The sequence below is a fragment of the Drosophila guanche genome, unplaced genomic scaffold, assembly GCF_900245975.1.
Source record: "Drosophila guanche unplaced genomic scaffold, DGUA_6, whole genome shotgun sequence".
NCBI classification, from domain to species: Eukaryota; Metazoa; Arthropoda; class Insecta; order Diptera; family Drosophilidae; genus Drosophila; species Drosophila guanche.
The window spans coordinates 2978104-3002819 of NW_022995754.1; the positions used below are offsets into that span (position 1 = coordinate 2978104).

Genomic DNA, 24716 nt, shown 5'->3' on the forward strand with positions numbered 1-24716 from the left:
CAAGTCCGCCGGTCAACGTGCTCTCAATGGAATCACCTCTGGGGCCCACAGATTTGATCTCCACTCTGGTTTTTTTCTTCATTTTACTTTCCATTTCTTTTGTCAGTGGCTGCTGGGCCACAATTTGTTGAGTGCTTTTATGGCTTTTGTTGTTATTGTGTTGGAAGGCTTTTCCGTTGCAACTGTCGCCAGCCCTAACACACACATTTATAAAGACAATGAACCTTTGCTGCTGCTGGAGGGTAGAGAGAAGGTCTAACTAGAGGCTGCAGCAAGTGCAGATCGTTGAGGTGTTGAATTAATTCCAGACTAAAGTTCACTTCCTAGAAAGTTGCTGGCTGCTAAAACTCCCACGACTGCCACAGCCACTTCCTCTTCGAATTTCTCTCAGTGTGCATGAAACTTGTCAATTGATTTTTGGCTTTTTGGTCTCGGTTTTGGCCTCGCTTGGCGGCTGCTGCGCCCTTTTTGCCATGTCTTCGACTGATGCTTGAGGGTCGCATAAATGGCGCTTAATTATTATTTTATGCATATGACTTGGGTTCGAGCTGGGGCTGTGGCCTGAGTCATGAGCCATACATCACTTTCACTCGCCAAAAAGCCAAAGAAATGCCAAAAGCAAAGCGCCAGAAATCTCAATCGAGCATCGAAAAGCCGCAAGACAGAGCCAAAGTCAGACGAAAGACGGAGCTAAAGGCGTGGCTGGAGGCCACAATACATGTGCCACATGCCACATGCCACATGCAACAAGCTGCACTCAGCCGCGCGACTGACAATTGCAACAGACAGAGTCGAAAGGTCTCCCCGTTGGACGGACGAACGATTGCATAAGCCTGGCCAAATAAAAGAAAGGAAAATACTTTTCTAAAGGTGTACAAAGGCCTTTGTTTGCTTTTGCGATCGAAGATCAGTTTCCAATTCCACAAAAACTATTTTTTTGGGGCTATCAATATTGATCCAAGACATTTGGAAGTTATTTTTGTGTATCTTTTGGGCTAGTCTCTTCGTTTAGCACACTCTGAGTGTTTTCACTTTCGTTTTACGCTGCCATCTCTCCCTATAGACACCGATAGCTGGCTGTGTGCGTATGTAAATTAGGTGGCAGGCAAGACAAGGCGCAGAAATACCGTAATAGCCAGCAAAATCTTTGCTACAAAGACACACTGAGACGCGGGGCAAAAGATACGCAGATACATGGAGCAGCAGATAGATGGCCGCTAGTTAAGCTGTTTTTTTTTTGGTGATTTTTTGGTAGTTTTTTTTCTTTTGCCAAATGAAAGAGAAATTGTGCTCGGCCCATGTGGAGATTTTCGTGGCATGCTAATTGGTGCGCAAGCTACAAATGTCTGAAACTCATAACCGCCTAAGCATGAGGAATTATGATTTAATTTGTTCATGAGTAAAACTGCCACTGGAAGATACTCCCCACTGTCACTGCTGAGGGGTGGAGTTTGTGGTCCACCACTCAGCTGATGACGGCACCTTAATAGTAATTACACCATGGGCTGAGCATAGAATTCTCACCGCTGTGGGGAGGTACAATAACTTATTCACCACGGCTGACAAGCGCTAGAAAGAGAGCGAGATAGAGACTTTGCTGTGGTGAACAAGTCACAGCTGCCAATGCGCCGCATTTTTCGTTAATTTCTAGACCCCCTGCTGGGAATATATTATCAATATATCATAAAATTTGCAAAAGCGGTAACCATAAGCTGCATAAATGATGTGTGTTGTGTGCTTGACTTTCTTTTAAATTTTTCTAAAGCGTTGCGTAACGTTTTGATGTCTTTTAGGGATTTGCCGCTGGCGTTGCGCAACTGCCCGACTTGGCATTTGTCACCGTTCCTCCACCTCCTCTTCGAAGATGCATTAATCCAAATCGAAGACCATTGGTTTTTCGATGCTGAATGGAGCCCAGAATGCGGCGATCTTTGGAGCGTGTAAAGTGAAAAGATTTTCAAAGCGGGAGAGGGGCATATTTGACACCCATTAAAACGGTATTTGGTTTTGGCTGTTGGGTTTCTGCTTTTGCTTTTGTTTAGAGCCCGCGGAAGCATTGTTAATTGATATTAAAAGCTGAATGGTCTCGGATTGGACGCGGATGCGTTTTTTGGCTGCGGCCATTTATAATTGCATTTTAATGCTATTTATTCAGTCGGTTATTGAAGGGGGGTTACACATGGATCGACGAAGGGTTATCATTAGGCAACAGTAGGGGCAGCAGCAGCGGCGGCCAAGCGGTGGGTTACTTAATGACCCCAAGCCAAACGACCTACAGGGAGGCGGGAGGTACGGATTCAGTGCTGTAAACTGTGAAAGAGAAATGGCCGGGCGCAAAGAAAGAGATGAGGAGAAAGCATCGCTGCTGATGGCAGCAACCCAACTGCAACAATTCGCTAACCCAAGCCAAACAAGAGAATAGCTACATATGAATGTATTTATGTTTGTACCTCTCTGGGATATGCAAATCCATTCATTCGCTGATTACTTTCGATTGCTGTACTGTGGAAAGGTTGAGTTGATGCTTTCGGCTGCCTTATTCAGAGACTCATTCACGGTGTCTGATTTGATTTGATTCGTTTGCATATGAATTAACATGGAAACTGTATAGATTGTTGCACTGATTGGCATTAAATTAAATGCTAGACAAGTAGATTTTTGTATCGTCACATGACCAGTGACCAGCAGGGACATGTCCAGCAGCACTGAGCACTAAACTCACTACCTTTTGTGTAATAACTTATCACCACGCGAAAAAAACCTGCGCACAGACTGTATATACATATGTATGTCCTCGCGAACATATTTCTAAGCGAAATTACAACGAAAAACGTTTTAAAATGCAACGATCCTCGCGGAATTGTTTTCCTTGCCGGCACTCTCGATTCACAAACCATCTTAGCCATGTTACACACCACCACACTGTTGCTTTCGTTTTACAACACTTGGCCAATCAGCTGGTGGACTCCCGCGACTTTTAACAAATTTAGCGCCAAAACACAAACAATCACATTAGTGTGCGTTTTCACATTGTTTTGAGTTACACTTCTTTTATTTTTAACAAAGTGACCCAGAAAGATGAGCGAAACGGTTGCAGAAACTGCAGCAGCAGCAGAAAATGACGAGCAAGAAGACGACTCAATGGAAACGCTGCAAGTGGAGGAGGAAGACGAGAAAAATATTTCCGCTGAAGATTTGCTGGGTGGCAAGAGTCTAATGGTGTCGGACAGTGAAAATGAAGAGGAACCGAAGCTGGCGTCCAAGAGCAGGAGGCAGCGATTGCTGGACAGCGATGAGGAGGAGCAAAAGGAGGAGAAATCTGTGCAGGAGAAGGACGAGGAGCAGGCAGCGGCACAGATATCGCCCATATCCAGCAGACAGCGTCTGCCAGACAGTGAGGAGGAAGTTGATGTTGTTCCCGATAAGGCGGAGGAGCAAATCTCTTCACCGAAATCCAGCAGGCAGCGATTTGCAGCCATTGATGAGGACGATGAGGAGGAGATGGCGCCCAAGTCGAGGAAGAAGATTTCTGCGCTCATCGATACGGACAGTGAGGAGGAGCCGCAGATGCGCGAGGAGCAGAAGCAGATGTCAGAGGAAGAGCCACAGATGAGCGAGCAAGAGGAGCAGCCAAAGAAGCAAAAGAAGAAGCTGTCAAAGAAAAAGAAACAACGAATGGACAGCGAGAGCGACGGGAACAGCGACAGCCACGACGAACCCGAGAAAGAACAAAGCGAAGAGGCAGCCACTCCCCCAAAGAACAAATTCAAAGGTTTAGTGGACTCGGAGTCCGAGCCAGAGCCAGGCAATGCATCCGGCGCAGAGCAGGAGAATGCCACGGAAGGGCATGCCGATAAACCCAAGAAAGCAAAGGCCATGCGGGTGAGTTTTCCACGCTTAACCACACTGGAGCACACACTAACCCACGCTTACGCTTTTTTATATCCTTAGGCATCGGCCAAACAGGCGCTGGACAACATGCAGGCCATCCAAAGCGAGCAACAGCGACTGCATCGCGAGGCGCACATCAGTGTGCCCTACCATCAGCCCAAGCCGAGGACACTGAAGGAGTTCCTTAGCCGCCGCACCATCAATACGCCGCTGGCCACGGCTCTGGCAGGCGGCAGTCCTATGCCCAGCAGACAGCCCAGAAAATCGTTGGGCCTGCGCATGAATCGAGAGGAACTGGAGGCATATGCGTGAGTGGCAGAAGAAAGCAAAGAAAAACTCAATTAAATTTGTTTAATTTGCAGCAAATTAATGGAGGAGCGCGCCAAGGAGGCCACAGAGTTCTTTAAGTCCGAATCGGAGGGCGAAGAATCAGACGAGAATGAAGCGGCGACTGCTGAGGAGATGACAGATAAGCCTGAGGTGATGGATGCTGCGGCGACTGTGCCAGAAATCTTGGACAAAGTGGAGCAACAGGCAAGCGAAGAGAGCACAGCAGAACTCCCAATGGAGCAGCAGCAGGAGGAAGAGCAGGAGATAGAGCCTGTGGCCTCCACCTCCGCCGCCGCAGCAGCTGCTTTGAGGTTCGCGCAGATCAACGAATATCTGCCACAGCCAGAGGTGCGAGAATGTCTCGTCACGGAGGTGCTGGAGCTGCCCAAACTCGATTTGAGCACAATAACTGCCACAACGCCGCCCTCCAAGCCTGCAACGCCGCGCGTAAGCGAGGCCATAAGACGCCTGAAGATCGAGAAGAGCGCGGATGTGAGTCCCTCGTTGAGGGGCGATGCCACAATGCTGATTGATCTGGAGACGGGCGACATGTTTGCCAGGAAACCCACGGGGGTGGATGATCTGCTGCAGCGACTGATGAAAACGCGCGAGGCCAAGAAGCACAAGGCCACGGAGACAGTCAAGTGAGTAGAGAATCAGCAGCTACCCATCGAACATCCCCTCCTAACTTTCGCTTTTCCCTCTGCAGCATTTTGTCCACGGCGCATGGCAAACTGGAAATGTCCAAGGTGAACATTCAGCTGCATGAGGAGGAGCCCGTGCACAAGGATGCGGCGCCTGGTGCGGCCTATGCCAAAATGCAGGAACAGCTCAAGTCGCGCATCACGCAGAAGCGGGTGGAAGAGCTGCGCAAAAAGCAGGCAGAGGAAGAGGAACGGGAAGCAGAAGATGACGAAGAGCTGGGCATGGATGTGGATGAGGAGGAGTACGAACCGGAGGAGAAGCCTTGCGCGAGTCAAGTGCACATCAATGAGGATGAGGAGATAGTGGAGGAAGCTGCAGCTGCAGCTGCAGAGGATCTACTGCCATTGGACGAAGAAGTGGAGGAACTCGCAGCTGACTCATCAAGCAGCAGCGAAAGCGAGCCAGAGGAGCAGCAACATGCAGCGGGCAAGAAGCGAAATCGCATCATCAAAGCCTTCCCGGATGAGGACAACTCGGATGAGGATGACTTGGATCTGCTGCAGACGCCGAAGCCACCCAGCAATGCCACACCCATGACGGCCACGCAGCTGCAGCTGTCCGCGCACAAACTCTTCGATGCGGAGACTCGCCGCACGGCCAGCGACGAGGAGAATGAGCTGCTCGATCTGTGCTCTGGACAGTTTCCGCAGTCCCAAATGGTGTCCTCAGCAGCTCCCTCGATGGACACGGCGTTGATCAGTCAGATTCCCATGACACAATTTGGATTGGGCAGCAGCCAGGCGCCCGAGGAACTGGAGGCGCTGTGCTCGGGCAGCTTTGCGACGCAGCAGCAGCCGGAACACCCTGAAGAAGTCTCCCAGCCCCAGCAGATAGCCAATAAAATTGTGTCCAGCGATGAGGAGCAGCAGCAGCTGGCAACGGCCAAACCGCGCAACAAAAAACTCACCAAGAAGAAGCCCAAAAAGCGTGCCTTGGGCTTCTCCGATGACGAAGAGAGCGAAGTGGAGGACTGCGACGAGGAGTTGGAGGAGGAGGAGCAGCAGCTGGAGGAACCCCTGGAGGAGATACCCGAAACCTTTGTCGACTACGACTCAGAGGAGAACGAAATCCTAGTGGAAATGACCAAAAAAGATCGCAAATTTCGCGCCAACAACTTTGTGGAGAAGGAGGCGGAATTGTCCGAGTCCGAGTGGGGCTCTGCCGATGAGGATGAGAATAATATGGACACCTACGACATCGAGCTGGGCGATGAGGATGAGTTTGATAAGGAGAAGCTGCGCAGCGAGCTTGGACAGATTCATGCGTAAGTGCCAGGCATGGGGACAGAGCCATAATACAAATTCTCTCATGGGTTTTTTCTTCCTTTTTACAGCCGCAAAATGCTCGACCAGGACATACGGGAGGTGCGCAAGATCAAGGAAATGTTGTTCGAGGACGATGAGGGCGCCGTGCGACAGCGTCAGTTTCGCTGGAAGAATGTGGACACTGGCTTCAGCCTGGAGGATCAGCAGCGCACGGAGAATGGCGGCGAGGGCAATGGCGAGGGCAGCGGCGATGAGGAGAACGAGCACATGTGGCGCAAGATTCGCTACGAACGGGAGCAGCTACTGCTGGAGAATGGCCTGAAAGCGGTGAGTGGAAGATCAGCTATCCTCTGGTACACCTTTTGCTCATTCTGTACCCTTTAGGAGGCTGCCACACCGCTATCTCCTGCAGGCAACGCGTTCCGCAGGCTGAACATAATCACAGCCAAAAAGACCACTGTGGAGGCAAAGAAGAGCTCGCCCTTCCTGATCTCAAAGGGCATGACTGGCGCACAGCAGAGGAGCAGCGTACGCGGCTCGTTCCTGGTGCGGGACAGCGAGACGCTCAGCAAACTCGCAGGAATGACCAAGGGACGCGCTGGCCAAGACGGAACGGCAGGGACTGTTCCCACGAAGGCGGCCAACTCCAAGCACTTTGTGTTTGCCACACTAACAGAGGAAGAACACGAGGTAAGAGACTCCCTCAGTAATTCTTTCCAGCCTTTTATTGTATTTTGCTCTCCTTGCAACAGAATCAAAAACGCAAAGCGGCGGATTTGCTCAACAGCAGCAGCGAAACGGGTGTTAATTTCATGAAGAAACCACGCCTGGAGCCACGTCGGGAGAAGTGCCTTATCGATCAGCTTCTTTAATATATAGTTTTGTTCTTAAATTAGCCCTAAATTATGATTAGCAAAATAGTCTTTTAAGTCGTTTTAAATAAAATCCACATTTCCATTAAGCGCACTTTACAACACTGATCTAGTATGACCGTATTTCGATACGCTCAAAATAACGCAACCACTGAATTTGTTTACATGTGTGAATGTAAACTAATTTTTATGGGAAAGTTGTATGTGAATATGTGTTAATTACACCGTCTCTGTGCATTCCGGGAGCAGCGCAAAACCTCTGCTTCGACGCCCAAAAACACTCCCACCTTGTCTAGTCGCGTGCGGGCGTCGTTAAGTTAATCTAATCTAAGGAAAACCAGACAGTCCATGCCCAGCGACTGCGCTGCCCCTCGGGCCTAAAAATTGTAAACTGTACGAAGCCGGCTGGACAGCGGCGAAGCATTAAACATTTGCCAGAGGACGCCGCCGGACGCAGCTCAGCTCAGTGCATAATAATAATAAACAAATAGGCGACACTCCCCAATTACGAAACGACACAATGGTGGCCCCGTCGAAGCTGAGTCAAGTTTTTAGCTACCAAAACTGGGTGCATGCCGTCTCCGGTGCTGCCGTAAGTGCTTAAATATTTGCCGGTTAAAGTTCAAATGACGCTAATTTACATGTCTGTACTCTCTCATACAGGGTGGCTGCATAGCCATGAGCACCTTTTACCCACTGGACACGGTGCGTTCCCGCCTGCAGTGTAAGTAAATGAGGCACCCAATCTCCAGGGCTAAGATAAGCCAGACCGACACAGATAATATGTATAGTTAGTATATTGGGAGAGTTCAAACTTCAGCGAGAGGGGCCAGTTATCAATTTCCCGCCGGTCTAATCCAATTTTATGGATGATTGAGATATGGGAATGTGCACTGCTTTACCATCGAACGCTGGCCATGGGCCATGCTAGGGTTAATGTAAAACTGAGCAATTTCCATAGGGAGTCCAAGGTTCACTTTGCACCTAAATTTGATTTATTTCCCTTTTCTTCTCTTGCAGTGGAGGAGGCAGGTGAGGTGCGCAGCACTAAGCAAATGATCAAGGAGATTGTGCTGGGGGAAGGTTTCCTGTCGCTGTACCGCGGACTCGGACCAGTGTTGCAGAGTCTCTGCATTTCGAACTTTGTTTATTTCTACACATTCCATGCGCTCAAGGCGGTCACCTCGAATGGCGCACGTTCACAGCAGAGCGCGCTGAAGGATCTGCTGCTGGGCTGCATCGCTGGCATCATTAATGTCCTGACAACCACTCCCTTTTGGGTGGTCAACACGCGGCTGCGCATGCGCAATGTGGCCGGCACCTCGGATGAGGTCAACAAGCACTACAAGAGTCTCGTCGAGGGACTCCAGTATGTGGCCAAGACAGAGGGCTACGCCGGCCTGTGGTCGGGCACGATTCCCTCGCTGATGCTCGTCTCGAATCCTGCGCTGCAGTTCATGATGTACGAGCTGCTCAAACGCCACATTATGACCTTCACCGGCGGAGAGGTGGGAAGCCTGGGCTTCTTCTTCATTGGAGCCATTGCCAAGGCCTTTGCCACCGTGCTGACGTACCCCCTGCAGCTGGTGCAGACCAAGCTGCGTCATCGCAGCAAGGAGACAGCAGCAGCGCCCTCAACGTCCCGCCAGGCGTCGGGCCAACGCACTGAGAGCACGCTGCAGATGATGATCAGCATATTGCAGCACACCGGAGTGCGCGGACTGTTCCGTGGCCTGGAGGCCAAGATTCTGCAGACCGTGCTGACCGCGGCGCTGATGTTTATGGCCTACGAGAAGATATCCAGCACGGTGGGGCTGCTGCTCAAACGGAATGCATAGAGACGGGCGGGCAGGGGAGTCTAGTCTAGTCTACTCCATTTTTACTAATTTAAGTGACTTTGATACGGATCCGGACAGCACACACACACTCCAAAGCTAGCAATAAATCCAAGGAACAAATCTAAAGTACAACTTTTATAACATTTTATTCGGCATGCTGCACAGCAGGGGGAGAGGCTGTGGAGTCTACTGCCTCCACAGACTTCTCCTCAGACTTGCTGTCATTGTCGCCATTCGATTTCTTCTCGCTGGGGTTGGCCAGCTCTGCCAGATTGTACTTCTTGGACTCCAGATAGTTGTCAATGACGCTGAGCAGGCACCAGCCGCGCAGCACCTCCACAATGATCGATTTCTTGGCCTGCTTCAGGTCCACTTTGTTGCCCACGTTCTTGGAGTTGACCAAATCGGCCAGATCGAGTATTATTTGATCACGCTTGATCTGCTGGTTGTAGCGATGGTTGAATATGATGCCATAGCTGGTGGGTTCCTTCAGGAAATGTTTGTCAAAGAGCGGCCCAGCTGCGGCAATGATGTCCGGCATATTGGCGCGACAAACAGCCTCAATGGGCACCAGGCGCAGGACAAAGCGGGACATTGACTTGCCCGTGGTGGTTATATCGTTGACAATGTGCTTGCCCAGACCCACGGGATCGTCCAGCTGTGTGCGTATGAAGATGCAGTTGGTGGTGCCCGTTTCCACGTTCTGGAAGCGCACCTTGCGCTGCGTGAGAGTCTCGCGGCATTTGGCAGCAGCCGCCTCCAAGTCATCATCGTCGTCATCGTCGCTGACCTTTGCAGTCTCGCCAGCAGCTGCTGCTGCATCTTTCTGCTCTTCAGACTCCTTCTTTTCGGGCTCTTTTGGCTGCTCAGGGCCGTAGAGGATGTCCGCGTAGTGATTCAGTAGATTGTAGCATTCGCGCACGCAGCCCTTCTCATTGATGTTGCACGTGGCGAAGAAACCGCGCTGGCCGGCCTGCAGCACCTGCTTGTTGCCCTGGTAGTACTTCTTCTTGTTTTTCTGATGATATTTATTCGTCATTTTTGATTTTTTATTCGTCGGTTCCATCAAAAACTGCACATAAAAACAATTGTACCGGTTTACTTTGATTTGAGTGTGACCACAGAAATACCGTACTAACAGTGCTGTTAAAATTGGTAAACTCTGGCACTTTCCAACACCATGGACGGTCCGCTCTTGGAGCTGTTTCCCCGCTATGCTGACTTGGAAGATCTTCTTCAAAATGAACTCGAAGCGAGGTATATACTCAAAAAGGCAACAGAACACTTGGAGGGGATTAAGTCCAATGGCAAGGCGAGCGAGGAAGAGGAAATTCGATATCTGGTATGTGCGCTTGTGGACAGAAACTGGGAGCGGATACACACCGGACATTTCAGCAGCGTTCCTGTGACCACACGGAAAATCTATGCCATTGCGTGTTTCTTCAAGGTGGGACGTACACTCCCCTTTAGATGTATTCTAATGGTGTTCGTTACAGATATTCTTTCTACTCCTGGAAAGCACAGATCCAAGGCAAAAGGAAAAATGCAGTGGGATCCTGGACGAGGCGCAGCTGCTCGGCTGCACAGATGATTGGAATGACCTCAAGGCAGCTCTCATGGAATACCTGGACAAGGGCCAGGTGGAGACTTCAGAACCATTGCCCATTTTGGCAGCTGTAAAGAGGGTTACGTGCTCCTGTGACATACCCCAGCTGGATGCTCCTGGAATTAACGAATTTCAAACGAAATGTTTCCAGCCACAGCAGCCCACGCTGCTCCTGAACACCATTAGACACTGGCCAGCCATGGACAAGTGGCGGGACTTGAACTACCTCCTGCAAGTGGCGGGCAATCGCACAGTTCCCATAGAGATTGGCTCAAATTATGCGAGCGACGAGTGGTCCCAGCAGCTGGTCAAAATACGCGACTTTCTGCGGCGACAATTTGTTGACCAAAGTGGAGATGGACACCGGGAGATTGAGTACCTGGCTCAGCACGAGCTCTTTGCACAGATACCAGCGCTGAAAGCCGACATTTGTGTGCCCGATTATTGCACGCTGAGTGGTTCGCAGGAGACGCCTGCAGCTGTGGACATCAAGGCGTGGCTGGGACCAGCGGGCACCATTTCGCCCATGCACTACGATCCCAAGCACAATTTACTATGCCAGGTGTTTGGCTCCAAGCAGATTATTCTTGCAGCGCCCGAGGACACGCCGAATCTGTATCCCCACGAGAGCGAATTCCTTGGCAACACCTCGCAAATAGACGCCGCGGAGCTGGACTTGAAGACGTTTCCACTGCTGCAGAAAGTGCGCTTCTATAAGCTACTGCTACAGCCTGGCGATTGCTTGTATATGCCACCCAAATGGTGGCACTATGTGCGTGCGGAGACGCCAAGCTTTTCTGTGAGTTTCTGGTGGGAATAGAGACGAGAACCTCCCACTGGCATGGCCTATCTTTGTTACACATTAAAAAATCTGCAACTAAAACCATTTTACAGGTTTACTTTGATTTGAGTGTGACCCACATAAATACCGTACTAACGGTGCTGTTTAGATTTGTAAACTTTGGTACTTTACAACACCATGGGAGCGCCGCTCTTGCAGCTGTTTCTGCGCTTTGCCGACTTGGGAGATCTTCAAAACGAAGTCTAAAAGACAACGAACTACTTGAAAGCGAATCTGATATGTTTCCTTATCTGCTTGTGAATGAACCTGCTTTAATCAAAGCTGTTTGTCAGCGAATAAATCAGGTTCTTCATGACGTCATTTCATTATACGACATGATGTGGACTGTCAGACGTTGTTGGGTCATGAATCATCAGTCCAACTGGGTGTTGTAGTACATATTTTATGTTTGTTCTTTTATTAGCCACAGGTTTGTGTATATGTGTGATTAGGTGGCAAAAGAAAACTTACAGTAAACATATTAAACATAAAACAAAAGGAAACAAATATTTCTCAGGCATACAAGAATGAAGTAAAGCCACGCACAATCAATAAACCTTTATCAATGGGTGTGGTATGAGAATTATCATTAAATGTATGTGCTTTTTGCTTTTTCGATTCCTAATCGTTTATAATCTTTTGTTAAATGTGTGTGTGTAGGTTTTGCTGTCGCTGTGCCCCGCCGCCGTTTATAAGTCTTATCGGTATTAAAGTATTGAACTCTCGGGCCCCTTGCCGTACGCTCAATCATCCTTGCTGCTGCCGCCACCAATGGTAATTTGCTTCTGCAGCTTGCTGTACTCCTCGGTGAGGCGATCGTACTCGCGATTGATGCTCTCCGCCTGCGACTTGACAGCCTCCTTGTCCTTCTTCTCGCGGTTCAGTTCGGAAGTCAGCTCCTGGACGCGCTCACGCAGCTTGTTGAGCTGTAAGACGATTTTTTGTCAAAGTTGAGTTGAGTGTTTGCTGTGTTTGTGTTTGACTTTGGGGTATTTTGTGGGGGAATGTGTTGGGTTGTGGCTTAGTACACTTGGGATACTCTGGCCGTGAGTCCTTGCACACGTTTCCGCAGGCTGCACAACTGTTTAAAGAGTTTATAAGAGTTTGTTTATGTACTTTCGAGTTGCTTCGAAAGGCCCAACCTTTGTGTGTGGGTAAATCAGAATCAAATGATAGCATTGCCATTGTGTACAGCTGGTAGTAGCCAAAAGAAACTCCAAAGTAATGTGTGTTAGGTTTTGCTCCAAGCTCTCTAAACATGCCAGACCTGGAGTGTGGGAACGGGGCAAAAACTAAGTGACTCACCTCATTCAGTGTGCTGTCCTCGCTGGCCTCCTTGGCCTTATCGGTCTTCTTGTCCTCCATCAGGGAACGAGCAGCAGCGGTGGCGCTCTGGGCCTGCTTCATCGAAGCCTCACTCTGAGCCAGCAGATTGGCCTGAGCAGAAACCAGTGTTACCAAACGACGAATGACCAGAACCAGGAAAATCGCAAATCCAGAGATGTAAAAGTTACGCTGGGCACGGAACAGGCGCATGCTGTGCTGCATCTCCACGTTCAGGTGCACCTCGCCGGTCTGCTCATAGTTCGAATACTTGCGCATCTCACGTATGGCCTCCAGCAAGAACAGCACCAACACACCCATAATCAAGAAGAAATAGATGTGCGCCTGCTGTGCCAACATGGCCAGGAATTTGGACTTGAAGAAGCGATTCCATCTGTAGGGGCTGGCCACGGGCAGCACCAGCAGCAAAACCACTGCAATCTCTGCATAGAGAAAGCCTGCGATCAAAGTCCAGACTAAACTCATTTTTTTTCCAAATGCTAATTTCTGTACACAACAAACTTCGATCGGGTTCGATGATTTTCGTTTTTTCGTATTCGTCTGCAAAGAAATGTTCCTCAAATTAATTTCGAATAGACACGTTCCGCGAGCGTTCTTTGTGTGCGGCTATTTTTAAACGACAGACGGAGTACCTAGCGAGAGCTTACTTTAAATAGCAACAAATAAAATATATCGCGCAAGTGATGAAATATGTATTTTTAATGCAGTCACTGCGCCGGCCACGTCAACTCTGTTTTTTTGTGTACAAAAGTGCCGCTATGTGGGGATGCCAACTTGCTTGCAGCAAGAAAAAGCTACTTTTAGCGGGTTTCTAATAAACAAATATAATATAGAGCACAGGAATATTGTAGACAATGTCGTATGGAGTTTTTAATTGCTAAAATTGGTTTTAGTTGGTAGCAAAAATAAGCTAAATACAATTGAAATAACTACACCTGCTTTGACAACCCTGTTACCAGGTGACAGCTGGGTTGCCAGGGGCAAATGTGCTTTTAACTTTGCGCCATCGATCAAATTTACTTTTATAATTAGTATTATTCCTAGTTACGGTAAAGATGTCCTACGAAAATTGGTTAAACTACTTGACCTCCGCCGAGAAGAACTCGATGATCAGCGGGCGACTGCGCAAGGTGCTCTACAAGTTTCCTGACGGCCAGCAAATGGCCGAAGACTACAGTTTGGACACCGGCATCGTGCTGCGTCGCGCCTGGCGCAAGTGCAAGCAACTGATGGGGCAGCCCGAGTGGGAAGTAGAGCTGGGCGAGGAGCCCCGCCAGCTGAACTGGTCCGGCAACAAAGCCAACGGCGCAGGAGGAGATGTGGACAACACGCACGACGACGATTTTATGCTGCGCGAGAGCAACTCTGCCCCACTGCTAACGAAGCGGGTGACCAAGAAGAATGTCGAGTGGCGCATACGCAACATGCCCTATCCCCTCGAGGTGTACAATGTCAGCGCCAGCCCGGAGCAGCGTTCCATTGTTGTGCGCACCACGAACAAGAAATACTACAAGGTGATTCCAGTGCCCGAGCTGGATCGTTGCGGCACTCCACCGACACAGGCCAACATCTCGGTGCACCATCAGTTCAATACTTTGATCATCACGTACCTGAAACCAGCCATTCTCTGCGAGATGGAGGCCCAAGTGCTGCTCCTGCTGAAGGACGTGGAGACTGAGACGGACATGGATGACCTCTTAAAGGGTCTGATGGCCAAATAAAACCACTAGCATGTAGTACATTAAAAAGTAATAATATTTTAAAATTATGAATCACAAAAAATCGAATCTACTTCTGAAAGCCCTCGGCCAAGCCGGCGTAGCTGGCCAACGATGGAGCCGAGGAGCTGCAGAACAGGCTGTAGTCGAACGAGGGTAGCTCTAGTGGTGCCAATGAAGGCATATCCATATCATCGGATAGCTCCAGACTGCTCCGATATTGATCTTCAAGTCCCGATCGCTGGGGATCACTTCTGGACAGCAACTCCTGTTGGGGCTCGCACTTCCTCGTCGGGGATGTGCTTGTCACCGTTGAACTGAACTTGGCATCGAATTCCTGGACTGTCTTGTCAATGGCCTTTGCAACGGATTGGGCGGAAGACGAGGCGCCACCACCGCTGCCGCCGCCTCCGCTGTTCTCCTGTCGCAGGGGCAGCATTGGGCTGGCCTCTTTGAGTGGCACAAAATCCTTCACCTTAGTCAGCCCGTGCTGCGTTTTGCGCATTTCAATCTGCCGCAGTTTTCGCTGAAAGTCAAGGGTCAGGGTGTCGAGCACTTCCTTCGATTTGGGCAGGGCGACGCGCTTATAGGCGTCCTGCATGTAGATTAGTGACGTTTCCAGAGCCTTGATGGCATCCTCATAGCGATGATTGCGAATGAAACGCTCGGAGCGCCGTTCATGGAAGTGAGCCTGCAACGGGGGTAGTCAAATTTATCAAGTTTTTGTATGGTTTAACATTTCTTTTAACAATTACCAAATTCAGCGGTGCACAATCCATGTTTTCTCTTTTGTTTATATCTGCGCAGTAGCAGATGCGGCTGACTTGGCAACCCTGCCATTGCTATCGATACTTCAGTATATCGATGTGTAAAAATAAAACCACTCAATTGCATTTAAAAAAAAATAATTTATTGCACTAAAAGTGGTTTGCCGGCAGCCTGTTTACCTTCGGTAAGTGCGACTGAAGCGTGTACGAAAACAGGCACGTTCGTTCCCTGGAAAGACAAACATTTGTACACATTTAGAGAAAAATTGGAAATCGGGAAAAATATATTCTCACCTGCATCTTGGCTGATCGAACAAAAGCCTTATTAGAGGTTACTGTAAATATTTGCCGGGCCATGCCAAAGCTAAAGATCTTCAGACTTCGCTCATTCACATTGGCAGTGAATCGTATGGTGGAGAACTCTTCGGGTATTTTGTCCACATCGGGATAGACGGTTATTCGTTTTAGGAAATCGGCGGCACGTTCCCGCTCGCCTGGTCCGCCCACAATCGTCAAGATATTCTGAAAGGCATCGTAGGCCAGTTGGCAGCAGACCAACTGCTTGCCCTGCAGAATCTTCTCGAGCTGTGGCTTCAGTGGCGACGCTCGTTCCCGCTCCGCCTGTTCGGTGAGCAGCGGCTCCTTGAACACCCAATGCGAGTGGCCATTGGTGAGGGCGCTGACATAGGCCAACATGGTGGTGACATCCAGATTCAGCTCATTGGACGCGGTTGCATATTGATCCTCATCACTGTCGGGTGCCTCCAAGGATGCCGTCTGCACGCCCATTTCGAGCAGCTCTTCGTGGAGGGAGTCTTCAATTTTGTTTGAAAAGTAAAATACAATCTGAAATGGAGAGTCTTACAATCTGCCATTTGCTGAGTATTGAAAGCATTTACCTTGGGTCGCTGGAACATGCAGAAGTGCAGCGAACTCGCCTCCAGGTAGTCCTCCGCTTGATCTATCACACTTCGTGCCCCAATGCTGACACAGCCCTTGGCTGCATCTTCCACGGACTTGGAATTTCTCGCTATCACTTTGACCCACTTCAGACCATTGTTGGCCACAATGTCAACGCGCAAGGGACTATCCCGTGATTCCAGGCGAAATACAGCGTTTATATCGACGACTCCTTGTTGCGTTTGCAGCGTTTTAATGAGAAATTCATAATATACAAAGTTGCTGCTGGTTATGTGGTGATCCCTCACAGACTTTGTGCCAATCACCTAAACAGAAACGTGTTCTATAGTGGATTGTTCGGGAAGAATCACTGTTGCTTCATACCTTGTTTAGGAATTTCAGCTCTTGCTGTATTTTTCGCTGCACTTTCGAGACTCCGGGCAAGTCCTCAAACTCAACCAAGGCCTGCTTCAGTTCTTCACCCAACACCACTTTCTTTTGTGCCTCCTCGTACAGCTTTTCATGTTCGTCCATGTCACCTGCAAGGTGGTTGAGTGCAAATTTCAATAAAAGTACGAAATAATTGTTTTTAACTGCCAGCTGTTGACGGAGATGGCAACGATATATCGATGAAAGTGCTTAGCGATGGGAGCAATGACTCAATCGTTAAAACAGTGTAAAATATACAAAAATGAATATTAAAAGGTAAACATTTAGCGGTATTAACATTCTTTGGAAGACGTTTTCATTATCAATATTTAACAATTATTTCAAATACGTTTTTCAACGATAGATATGTGATAACCCTAGTTGGGCTGCAAATCGATATTTTCTGCTGGCAATGGCCGCCTCCGCTTCGTATCGTTCATTTTCTTTTGACCACCGAAACGAAGCACAAGCGTACAGCGTATGGCATGAAGCCGGCAGAGTGATTGTGGAAAATTTTAATCCGTTGGCATCGGTGTCACAATGTGTAAAATACTCTATTAAAACGGCAAAAGGTAGCTATTTAGTGCTTAAGCTAATGATATTCGATGATATTAGGATAGTTATGCACAAAGTATCTCCAGAAATCAGAAATGTCTGTGCTTTGGTCGCAAATTAAGGCGTGCAAAATTAACAAACAAATGCTGCTTACTAGCATCGTTAGGCGACACGAATACACCAACTGTGGCCATGGTTTTCAAAGCAGTACAAAAGTACCGAAATTACTTGCAATATTTGAGCATTTTTTCACTGCGACTGTACCTAACCTCAAATGTACTTTGGACCTTTTTGCAGTTTTGGTCATTGAGTTGGAGTGAAAATTCAACAGCCTCATCATGTATCTGTACAATTTGACGCTGCAGAAGGGAACGGGTGTGACGCACGCCGTCCATGGCAACTTTTCTGGCGGCAAGCAGCAGGAGATACTCCTGTCACGTGGCAAGTCACTGGAGCTGCTGCGACCCGACTCGAACACCGGCAAAGTGCACACGCTGCTCTCGACGGAGATCTTTGGCTGCATACGCGCGCTGATGGCCTTCCGTCTGACGGGCGGAACAAAAGGTTGGTGAATGTAAGAAACAATTATTACCTAAAACTCGTTTAATGTTAGTGAAAGACGCACAAAACCCTATTGAGGCAACAACTTACTGTAGTTTGCCCCAGTAAGACCTTGTTAAACCCGTCTACGTGCGAGAGTAACCCAAAAGACTTGGCGTCGCATTTGCCATAACCCCAAACACATGGTATGGCGAACTGAAACTTCGAGTTACAGCCCCCCAAAACCTAACCTCAAAATGGGGTCAACTTCCGGTTCACAGCTAATTGGTCTTTTATCTTGTTTACTCTCATTAGATTATATCGTGGTTGGCTCTGATTCCGGCCGCATTGTTATACTGGAGTACATGCCCGCCAAGAATGCATTGGAGAAGGTGCATCAGGAGACGTTTGGCAAGTCGGGCTGCCGCCGCATTGTGCCGGGACAGTACTTTGCCATCGATCCCAAGGGTCGTGCCGTGATGATTGGCGCCGTGGAGAAGCAGAAGCTGGCCTACATCATGAATCGCGACACGCAGGCACGCCTCACGATCTCATCTCCGCTGGAGGCACACAAATCCAACACCTTGACCTATCACATGGTCGGTGTGGATGTTGGCTTTGACAATCCCATGTTTGCCTGCCTGGAAATTGACTACGAGGAGTCTGACTTGGATCCAACAGGTAAGCATCTCGCACACTCTATCCCGATATTAGCGCCTTAATTCTCAGGGTTTGTGGATTAACCCACCGTGAACACCTGTCTGTACTTGTCGCCAGATAAATTGTCGATCACTGAACCATTGGTGTTGCTGTAATTGCCTAGCCACACTTCACTGATTTGTGACCCACACTTGAAACTCAACCCAAAGAGAATATTTGAACTAACAATTATTTGTTTTCCCCTTTGCAGGCGACGCTGCACAGCGCACACAGCAAACGCTCACATTCTACGAGCTGGATCTGGGCCTGAACCACGTGGTGCGCAAGTACTCGGAGCCCCTGGAGGAGCATGCCAATTTCCTGGTCTCTGTTCCCGGCGGCAATGATGGACCCTCGGGCGTGCTAATTTGCTCAGAGAACTATCTGACTTACAAGAATCTCGGCGATCAGCATGATATACGTTGCCCCATACCGCGTCGTCGCAACGATCTGGATGATCCGGAGCGTGGCATGATCTTCATTTGCTCGGCCACGCATCGCACCAAGAGCATGTACTTCTTTCTGCTGCAAACCGAGCAGGGCGACATCTTCAAAATCACCCTAGAGACCGACGATGATGTGGTGTCTGAGATCAAGCTCAAATATTTCGATACGGTGCCCCCAGCAGCGGCCATGTGTGTGCTGAAGACGGGCTTCCTGTTTGTCGCCAGCGAATTTGGCAACCAGTAAGTTTTCGAAACTTATTTAGAGCCTCTGTGAACTCTTGCTAATGTTTGCATTCCTCTTTTCTCCCTACAGCTATCTGTATCAGATTGCACACTTGGGCGATGATGATGATGAGCCCGAGTTCAGCTCGGCCATGCCATTGGAGGAGGGTGAGACCTTCTTCTTTGCCCCACGCACCCTGAAGAATCTTGTGCTGGTGGATGAGTTGCCTTCGTTTGCACCGATCATTACCTCCCAGGTGGCTGATTTGGCAAATGAGGATACGCCCCAGTTGTATGTGCTGTGTGGCCGCGGGCCGCGTTCTACTCTGCGCGTGCTGCGACATGGCTTGGAGGTGTCCGAGATGGCCGTCTCGGAGCTACCCGGTAATCCCAATGCCGTTTGGACAGTCAAGAAACGAGCTGATGGTGAGTTTCGCAAATTGAATGTTGCTCTCTCCAGCATTAAGTCGCTTTAGCATGTAAGAATGGGCATCGATCGATCGTTTCTCTAACCCAAAACTGGTGCATTGATGATGATGATATAGAAATACGACTAGCTTTATACACAAAACGATTCCAAACAAGTCCCACAAGTTATCAACCACCAGTTCTCTCTTATTTCAGGCGCTTAAACACAGACGTCAGTCCATCCAACAATTATGTTGTGTGTGTGTCTGTGTGACACTCTATCGATAAAAAGACAAAGAGACAGACCCAGACAGAAATTCGTTCTTGTCGAGTTTTGTCTCTAAAATTGTAGCTTGTCTTTTGTGAAACGATAGGTAAGGCAACATTTACACTGCAGCTCATAAGTCAACAGATACTACGACTACAAACTGCAACAAAACTAGTGTTTAAAACTATATTTAAGTCACAGAACAGGCACATTGAACATGATGCGATACTTATCAACCGTGTTTCAGCTGAATATCCATTGATTATAGCTTGATAAACTGATTATTCAATTGTGTGCGTCTCTTAGCTAGGAATACATTCAACTAGAGACTCCAACCAATACTCATTTAGCAAGTTTTCTCTTTTATTTGGCTTTTTTTTGTAGACGAATTCGATGCCTACATCATTGTGTCCTTCGTGAATGCCACGCTGGTGCTCAGCATTGGTGAGACTGTGGAGGAAGTCACGGACAGTGGGTTCCTCGGCACCACGCCCACACTCTGTTGTGCCGCCCTGGGGGATGATGCCTTGGTGCAGGTCTATCCGGATGGCATACGTCACATACGCTCCGATAAGCGTGTCAATGAGTGGAAGGCGCCCGGCAAGAAATCCATCACCAAATGTGCCGTCAATCAGCGGCAGGTGGTCATCACGTTGTCTGGCAGGGAATTGGTTTACTTTGAAATGGATCCGGTAAGCATTTGATGGATGAAGGAGATATTGTCCACTCTTTGCTCTGATGACAAAAACACGAAAAGAACAATCATGTTGAGACACTCTGTGTCCTGCAGTGCTGAGCTTTAATGACAGAATTCTTTGGGCTTTTCGGCTTGTGTTTACACATATCTAATGATAAATCTCTTTCGTTTGCAGACTGGCGAGCTGAATGAGTACACAGAACGCTCGGAAATGCTGGCAGAGATTATGTGCATGGCTCTGGGCACAGTGCCAGATGGCGAGCAACGTTCCTGGTTCTTGGCCGTTGGCCTGGCGGATAACACTGTGCGAATACTCTCATTGGATCCGAATAACTGCTTGATGCCCTGCTCCATGCAAGCGCTGCCCTCGCCAGCAGAGTCGCTCTGCTTGGTGGAAATGGGACACACGGAGAGCACGACCAGTGCGGGCGCTCAGGACGATGATGCACCGCCACAGCGCAGTGGCGCCAACAAGGGCACAATCTACCTGAATATTGGCCTGAGCAACGGCGTGCTGCTGCGCACGGTACTCGATCCGGTGTCGGGGGATTTGGCGGACACCCGAACGCGCTACCTGGGCTCACGGCCCGTAAAACTGTTTCGCATCAAGATGCAGGGCTCCGAGGCGGTGCTGGCCATGTCCAGTCGCTCCTGGCTGTCGTATTACCATCAGAATCGATTCCATTTGACGCCGCTCTCCTACGAGACACTCGAGTATGCCTCGGGCTTCTCCAGCGAGCAGTGCAGTGAGGGCATTGTGGCAATCTCAACCAACACGCTGCGCATTTTGGCGCTGGAAAAGCTGGGAGCTGTCTTCAATCAAGTGGCATTTCCACTGCAGTTTACGCCGCGCACTTTCGTCATACATCCGGACACGGGGCGCATGCTGATTGCCGAAACGGATCACAATGCCTACACCGAGGACACGAAGAGTGCGCGCAAGGAGCAGATGGCCGAGGAGATGCGCAGTGCCGCGGGCGACGAGGAACGCGAATTGGCACGGGAGATGGCAAACGCGTTCATCAATGAGGTGCTGCCCGAGGATGTTTTCTCGGCCCCGAAGGCTGGATTGGGTCTGTGGGCATCGCAGATACGCTGCCTAGACGCCATGCATGGCCAGACGATGTTCAGTGTGCCGCTGGCCCAGAACGAGGCCATTATGGCGATGGCCATGGTCAAGTTTTCGGTGGCAGCCGATGGTCGCTACTATCTGGCCGTTGGCATTGCCAGGGATCTGCAGTTGAATCCGAGAATATCCCAGGGAGGCTGCCTGGACATCTACAAGATCGATCCCACATGCTCCAGCCTGGAGTTTATGCATCGCACAGAGATTGATGAGATTCCCGGGGCATTGTGTGGCTTTCAGGGTCGCCTGCTGGCCGGTTGTGGCCGCATGCTGCGCATCTACGATCTCGGCAAGAAGAAAATGCTGCGCAAGTGCGAGAACAAACACATTCCCTATCAGATTGTCAACATTCAAGCGATGGGTCATCGTGTCTACGTCTCGGATGTCCAGGAGTCTGTCTTCTTCCTGCGCTATCGACGGGCCGAGAATCAGTTGATCATCTTTGCCGATGACACGCATCCCCGTTGGGTGACGGCCACCACGCTGCTGGACTACGACACCATTGCCATTGCGGACAAGTTTGGCAATTTGAATATTCAGCGGCTGCCGCACTCGGTCACGGATGATGTTGATGAGGATCCCACTGGCACCAAGTCGCTGTGGGATCGTGGCCTGCTCTCGGGTGCATCCCAAAAGTCGGAGAACATTTGCTCCTTCCACGTGGGCGAGATCATCATGTCGCTGCAGAAGGCCACGCTCATACCCGGAGGCTCCGAGGCGCTCATCTACTCGACGCTCAATGGCACTGTCGGCGCCTTTGTGCCGTTCACCAGTCGCGAGGATTACGACTTTTTCCAGCACCTCGAGATGCACATGCGCAACGAGAACCCGCCGCTATGTGGCCGCGATCATCTCAGCTACCGCAGCTCCTACTATCCCGTGAAGAACGTGCTCGATGGCGATCTGTGCGAGCAGTACCTGTCCATTGAGGCGGCCAAGCAGAAGAGCATTGCGGGGGATATGTTCCGCACACCCAATCAGATCTGCAAGAAGCTCGAGGACATACGCACGCGTTATGCCTTCTAAGGTGAGGATTTTGACTTGACGTTTGTTTGAGTTTTTGCTTGGGTTTTATGTGATGAGATAGCAATTACCTTGGGACACCTATGAAATGCCTTGATTAGTGTAACATTTAAAAACTGAAACGAGCAATCTCATGAGCATTCGATTTATTTTAGTTGAATATAAAATATTAATCAAAAATTCTTTCTTTTTGCAGTTGAATGTGGCGTGGCGGACATGTGTCAAATCTTTGGCTGGCACGGAACTCTGTGGCTAAGGTGCGTTTTTATTTGTTTTTAAGTGATTTTTTGAGTGTAGTTTTTCCGTGATGATTTACGATTTTACCTTGGGACACCTATGATAGAACTGTGATTAGTGTAAAGTTATACTTAGCTGATTGAAAGCAACTAAGTTTAGATTTTTGATAACATGAAAACAATTTTTAAAATATTTCTCTGTTTTACTTTGCAGGTTTTGGCTAAAAGAAGCAACGCAAATGCCGCTGAATTCTTGCTGATGATTTTAAGGTAAGAATTGCAAACAATTTGTGTTTATTTCTAATACAATGATGATTTATTTACATATGTTAGACTAATGAAATAATTTGATTGTAAATTAATAACTGATGCCATAATCAATTATTGTATGCAGCAAGCAAAACCAGAAACACTTTTATTAACTTGAAAACTTTCTTACCCATTTACAGCTGCTTCTACCATCAATGAGTCACTGGCAACAAATAAATCTAGCTCTACATTAGGTAAGTTTTAGTTTAAATCAAGCAAATTGAACAGCAACTAATTTGGTACTCACTTCTCTTTGCAGTTTGTAATTTACAACAAAAAATCTACAACCACTAAAACGACTGCCGCTTATTTATATTAGCATTTAAATTCGGTTGCAAATTCCACATTTTGCACACAGAACAACACCAACACAAACACAAATTATACACACTTTAGCATAGAAATGAAATATTTTATGTAAAATAAACAAAAATGAACCAAAAGAATGTATCTTCCTCCCCCCTGTCTGTGCGGGATCTCTGCTTTCTGCACAGTTTATGTTGATGTTCTCGGCTCGGCCTTATTACCATGTGCCTCACATTAGCTGCCCGGCCTTGTTTGCTCTCCATTCTGCACGTTCCCGTTATGGCAACAAGAAATGCCTGCTAAACGCCTCGTTCTCGGTGCTTCCCCTTGTGGTATGTACGCAGCGCAAAATTGTTGTAATTTGTTATGTTTTTTGCAGCAGCAGTTATGCAAATTGTCGCTGCCCGAGAGGCTCAGCCCCAGCCACTTGGTGGTCGATCAGCAGGCCATTCCAGCGTGTGGAGATATCTCGGGGCTCATTCTCATCCTGCTGCCACTGTTGGTTGCATCTGTGCTATGCCATCTGGTTAAACGATTTATTAACTTCATTTCTAGATCATTAGATCGCATAACACGGACATTCATCACTTGGCACTGGCACTGGCACTGGTTTCTTTTTTTGCTGGTGCGGCAGACACGCAAGCGCAATCTCTAGTCAGCATCTACGCATGCAATTCGCGCCGCATGTTGCAGCCAAAAGTGATCTGCAGACGGCGATAAGGACAATCAACGCTCAACGCTTGGCGCAAACACTTGGCACCAGCCAGAAGCAGAGGCAGAGGCACAGCCCTGCTGCAGACACGCCCAGCGCCAGGCAGAGAGAACTGCACGGTAGAGTAGATGCCCGGCTGGCGATAAGACAATGGCCAACACTGGGGCCTTTTGTTATGGGGCGTTCTGGGCCTGCTCCTCGGCGATGGCAATCTGCTGGCCACAGAATCGTGGAAATCAGAATCTTTTAGGCTCCCTCCTCCTGCTCCTCGTAGATGCTTATCAAATGCCTTTGCGTGATAAAATTTCGCATGAACTGTGCTACACGACTACGATGGGTATGGGGATGGCTCCGAGGTCTGGGACTGGCACCCCATGGGTGTTAACGCTGCAACTTTTCAGCTGTCCACGATTTGTGTTTGCGTGTAAGAATTTCTTGCGAGATTTTAATCAGCCTAAAAAGGGGACTGACTGACTGCCCGCCACTGGAGGGACTAGCTGAGGATCTGCTACGGCAGCGACCGACACTTTCGCCGTTGAATTAAATGCTCATTTTCGCTGGCAGTCACGTCTTTTCACAGTTAGCAACTTTATTAAAACTAACGGGCATGGCAAATAATTAAAACGCAGCAAAAGACGGAAGAATTGCAAATTGCTGAGCAAG

The 24716-nt window shown here is 48.9% G+C and overlaps 9 protein-coding genes and 3 non-coding genes across 15 annotated transcripts; 8 read left to right on the forward strand and 4 right to left on the reverse strand.

Moving 5' to 3' along the window:
• The first annotated feature begins 2996 nt into the window (after positions 1–2996).
• LOC117589187 (claspin) lies at positions 2997–7152 on the forward strand. Its single transcript, XM_034280911.1, has 7 exons — positions 2997–3882; positions 3952–4199; positions 4254–4865; positions 4931–6190; positions 6260–6518; positions 6576–6881; positions 6944–7152. The coding sequence occupies exons 1-7, from the start codon at positions 3079–3081 to the stop codon at positions 7061–7063; spliced, it is 3609 nt and encodes a 1202-aa protein (XP_034136802.1). The 5' UTR covers positions 2997–3078; the 3' UTR covers positions 7064–7152.
• A 71-nt stretch (positions 7153–7223) lies between these two features.
• LOC117589295 (peroxisomal membrane protein PMP34) lies at positions 7224–9030 on the forward strand. Its single transcript, XM_034281087.1, has 3 exons — positions 7224–7655; positions 7727–7787; positions 8084–9030. The coding sequence occupies exons 1-3, from the start codon at positions 7584–7586 to the stop codon at positions 8899–8901; spliced, it is 951 nt and encodes a 316-aa protein (XP_034136978.1). The 5' UTR covers positions 7224–7583; the 3' UTR covers positions 8902–9030.
• Positions 9022–10020, reverse strand: LOC117589296 (THUMP domain-containing protein 1 homolog). The gene has a single exon (XM_034281088.1). The coding sequence runs from the start codon at positions 9965–9967 to the stop codon at positions 9047–9049; it is 921 nt and encodes a 306-aa protein (XP_034136979.1). The 5' UTR covers positions 9968–10020; the 3' UTR covers positions 9022–9046.
• Positions 10021–10072: 52 nt separating this feature from the next.
• On the forward strand, positions 10073–11393 carry LOC117589293 (bifunctional peptidase and arginyl-hydroxylase JMJD5). The gene is made up of 2 exons (XM_034281085.1): positions 10073–10348; positions 10398–11393. The coding sequence occupies exons 1-2, from the start codon at positions 10082–10084 to the stop codon at positions 11325–11327; spliced, it is 1197 nt and encodes a 398-aa protein (XP_034136976.1). The 5' UTR covers positions 10073–10081; the 3' UTR covers positions 11328–11393.
• A 616-nt stretch (positions 11394–12009) lies between these two features.
• On the reverse strand, positions 12010–13311 carry LOC117589297 (B-cell receptor-associated protein 31). Its single transcript, XM_034281089.1, has 2 exons — positions 12654–13311; positions 12010–12274 (listed from the first exon to the last, which is right to left on the reverse strand). The coding sequence occupies exons 1-2, from the start codon at positions 13155–13157 to the stop codon at positions 12092–12094; spliced, it is 687 nt and encodes a 228-aa protein (XP_034136980.1). The 5' UTR covers positions 13158–13311; the 3' UTR covers positions 12010–12091.
• Positions 13312–13660: 349 nt separating this feature from the next.
• LOC117589298 (protein DPCD) lies at positions 13661–14464 on the forward strand. The gene has a single exon (XM_034281091.1). The coding sequence runs from the start codon at positions 13748–13750 to the stop codon at positions 14411–14413; it is 666 nt and encodes a 221-aa protein (XP_034136982.1). The 5' UTR covers positions 13661–13747; the 3' UTR covers positions 14414–14464.
• On the reverse strand, positions 14430–15267 carry LOC117589299. Its single transcript, XM_034281092.1, has 2 exons — positions 15166–15267; positions 14430–15101 (listed from the first exon to the last, which is right to left on the reverse strand). Exons 1-2 carry the CDS (start codon positions 15187–15189, stop codon positions 14481–14483), a joined length of 645 nt encoding a protein of 214 aa, XP_034136983.1. The 5' UTR covers positions 15190–15267; the 3' UTR covers positions 14430–14480.
• A 31-nt stretch (positions 15268–15298) lies between these two features.
• On the reverse strand, positions 15299–16672 carry LOC117589294 (UPF0415 protein C7orf25 homolog). Its single transcript, XM_034281086.1, has 4 exons — positions 16462–16672; positions 16077–16403; positions 15472–16023; positions 15299–15406 (listed from the first exon to the last, which is right to left on the reverse strand). Exons 1-4 carry the CDS (start codon positions 16609–16611, stop codon positions 15320–15322), a joined length of 1116 nt encoding a protein of 371 aa, XP_034136977.1. The 5' UTR covers positions 16612–16672; the 3' UTR covers positions 15299–15319.
• Positions 16673–16926: 254 nt separating this feature from the next.
• LOC117589292 (splicing factor 3B subunit 3) lies at positions 16927–23392 on the forward strand. Of its 4 annotated transcripts, XR_004574203.1 has the most exons (11): positions 16928–17078; positions 17359–17625; positions 17917–18282; positions 18512–18986; positions 19060–19394; positions 20029–20336; positions 20517–22494; positions 22687–22747; positions 22941–22996; positions 23176–23229; positions 23295–23392. XR_004574203.1 is itself a non-coding variant. In XM_034281083.1 (7 exons), exons 2-7 carry the CDS (start codon positions 17400–17402, stop codon positions 22491–22493), a joined length of 3687 nt encoding a protein of 1228 aa, XP_034136974.1. In that variant the 5' UTR covers positions 16928–17078; positions 17359–17399; the 3' UTR covers positions 22494–22498. The 4 variants fall into 4 exon arrangements, 2 of the variants coding, with proteins under 2 accessions (XP_034136975.1, XP_034136974.1); XR_004574204.1 differs by lacking the exon at positions 16928–17078 and having other exon boundaries at positions 17511–17635; XM_034281083.1 differs by lacking the exons at positions 22687–22747; positions 22941–22996; positions 23176–23229; positions 23295–23392 and having other exon boundaries at positions 20517–22498.
• Positions 22534–22614, forward strand: LOC117589459. The gene has a single exon (XR_004574214.1). It is a non-coding gene; the product is annotated as a small nucleolar RNA Me28S-Gm3113 (small nucleolar RNA).
• Positions 22786–22871, forward strand: LOC117589460. Its single transcript, XR_004574215.1, has one exon. It is a non-coding gene; the product is annotated as a small nucleolar RNA Me28S-Gm3113 (small nucleolar RNA).
• Positions 23027–23098, forward strand: LOC117589461. Its single transcript, XR_004574216.1, has one exon. It is a non-coding gene; the product is annotated as a small nucleolar RNA Me28S-Cm788 (small nucleolar RNA).
• Positions 23393–24716: the final 1324 nt, after the last annotated feature.

Coding starts and splice junctions, on each gene's coding strand:
- LOC117589296 (XM_034281088.1), bottom strand. CDS start 9,967: ATGGAACCGACGAATAAAAAATCAAAAATGACGAATAAATATCATCAG.
- LOC117589294 (XM_034281086.1), bottom strand. CDS start 16,611: ATGGACGAACATGAAAAGCTGTACGAGGAGGCACAAAAGAAAGTGGTG. Junction 16,404..16,461: donor AGCTGAAATTCCTAAACAAG/GTATGAAGCAAC, acceptor GTTTCTGTTTAG/GTGATTGGCACAAAGTCTGT. Junction 15,407..15,471: donor TTCGATCAGCCAAGATGCAG/GTGAGAATATAT, acceptor TTGTCTTTCCAG/GGAACGAACGTGCCTGTTTT.
- LOC117589298 (XM_034281091.1), top strand. CDS start 13,748: ATGTCCTACGAAAATTGGTTAAACTACTTGACCTCCGCCGAGAAGAAC.
- LOC117589187 (XM_034280911.1), top strand. CDS start 3,079: ATGAGCGAAACGGTTGCAGAAACTGCAGCAGCAGCAGAAAATGACGAG. Junction 6,519..6,575: donor TGGAGAATGGCCTGAAAGCG/GTGAGTGGAAGA, acceptor TGTACCCTTTAG/GAGGCTGCCACACCGCTATC. Junction 6,882..6,943: donor TAACAGAGGAAGAACACGAG/GTAAGAGACTCC, acceptor TCCTTGCAACAG/AATCAAAAACGCAAAGCGGC.
- LOC117589293 (XM_034281085.1), top strand. CDS start 10,082: ATGGACGGTCCGCTCTTGGAGCTGTTTCCCCGCTATGCTGACTTGGAA. Junction 10,349..10,397: donor CCATTGCGTGTTTCTTCAAG/GTGGGACGTACA, acceptor TGTTCGTTACAG/ATATTCTTTCTACTCCTGGA.
- LOC117589299 (XM_034281092.1), bottom strand. CDS start 15,189: ATGGATTGTGCACCGCTGAATTTG. Junction 15,102..15,165: donor ATTGTGCACCGCTGAATTTG/GTAATTGTTAAA, acceptor CCCCCGTTGCAG/GCTCACTTCCATGAACGGCG.
- LOC117589297 (XM_034281089.1), bottom strand. CDS start 13,157: ATGAGTTTAGTCTGGACTTTGATCGCAGGCTTTCTCTATGCAGAGATT. Junction 12,275..12,653: donor AGGACAGCACACTGAATGAG/GTGAGTCACTTA, acceptor ATCGTCTTACAG/CTCAACAAGCTGCGTGAGCG.
- LOC117589292 (XM_034281083.1), top strand. CDS start 17,400: ATGTATCTGTACAATTTGACGCTGCAGAAGGGAACGGGTGTGACGCAC. Junction 17,626..17,916: donor TCTGACGGGCGGAACAAAAG/GTTGGTGAATGT, acceptor TACTCTCATTAG/ATTATATCGTGGTTGGCTCT. Junction 18,987..19,059: donor GCCAGCGAATTTGGCAACCA/GTAAGTTTTCGA, acceptor TTCTCCCTACAG/CTATCTGTATCAGATTGCAC.
- LOC117589295 (XM_034281087.1), top strand. CDS start 7,584: ATGGTGGCCCCGTCGAAGCTGAGTCAAGTTTTTAGCTACCAAAACTGG. Junction 7,656..7,726: donor ATGCCGTCTCCGGTGCTGCC/GTAAGTGCTTAA, acceptor TCTCTCATACAG/GGTGGCTGCATAGCCATGAG. Junction 7,788..8,083: donor GGTGCGTTCCCGCCTGCAGT/GTAAGTAAATGA, acceptor CTTCTCTTGCAG/TGGAGGAGGCAGGTGAGGTG.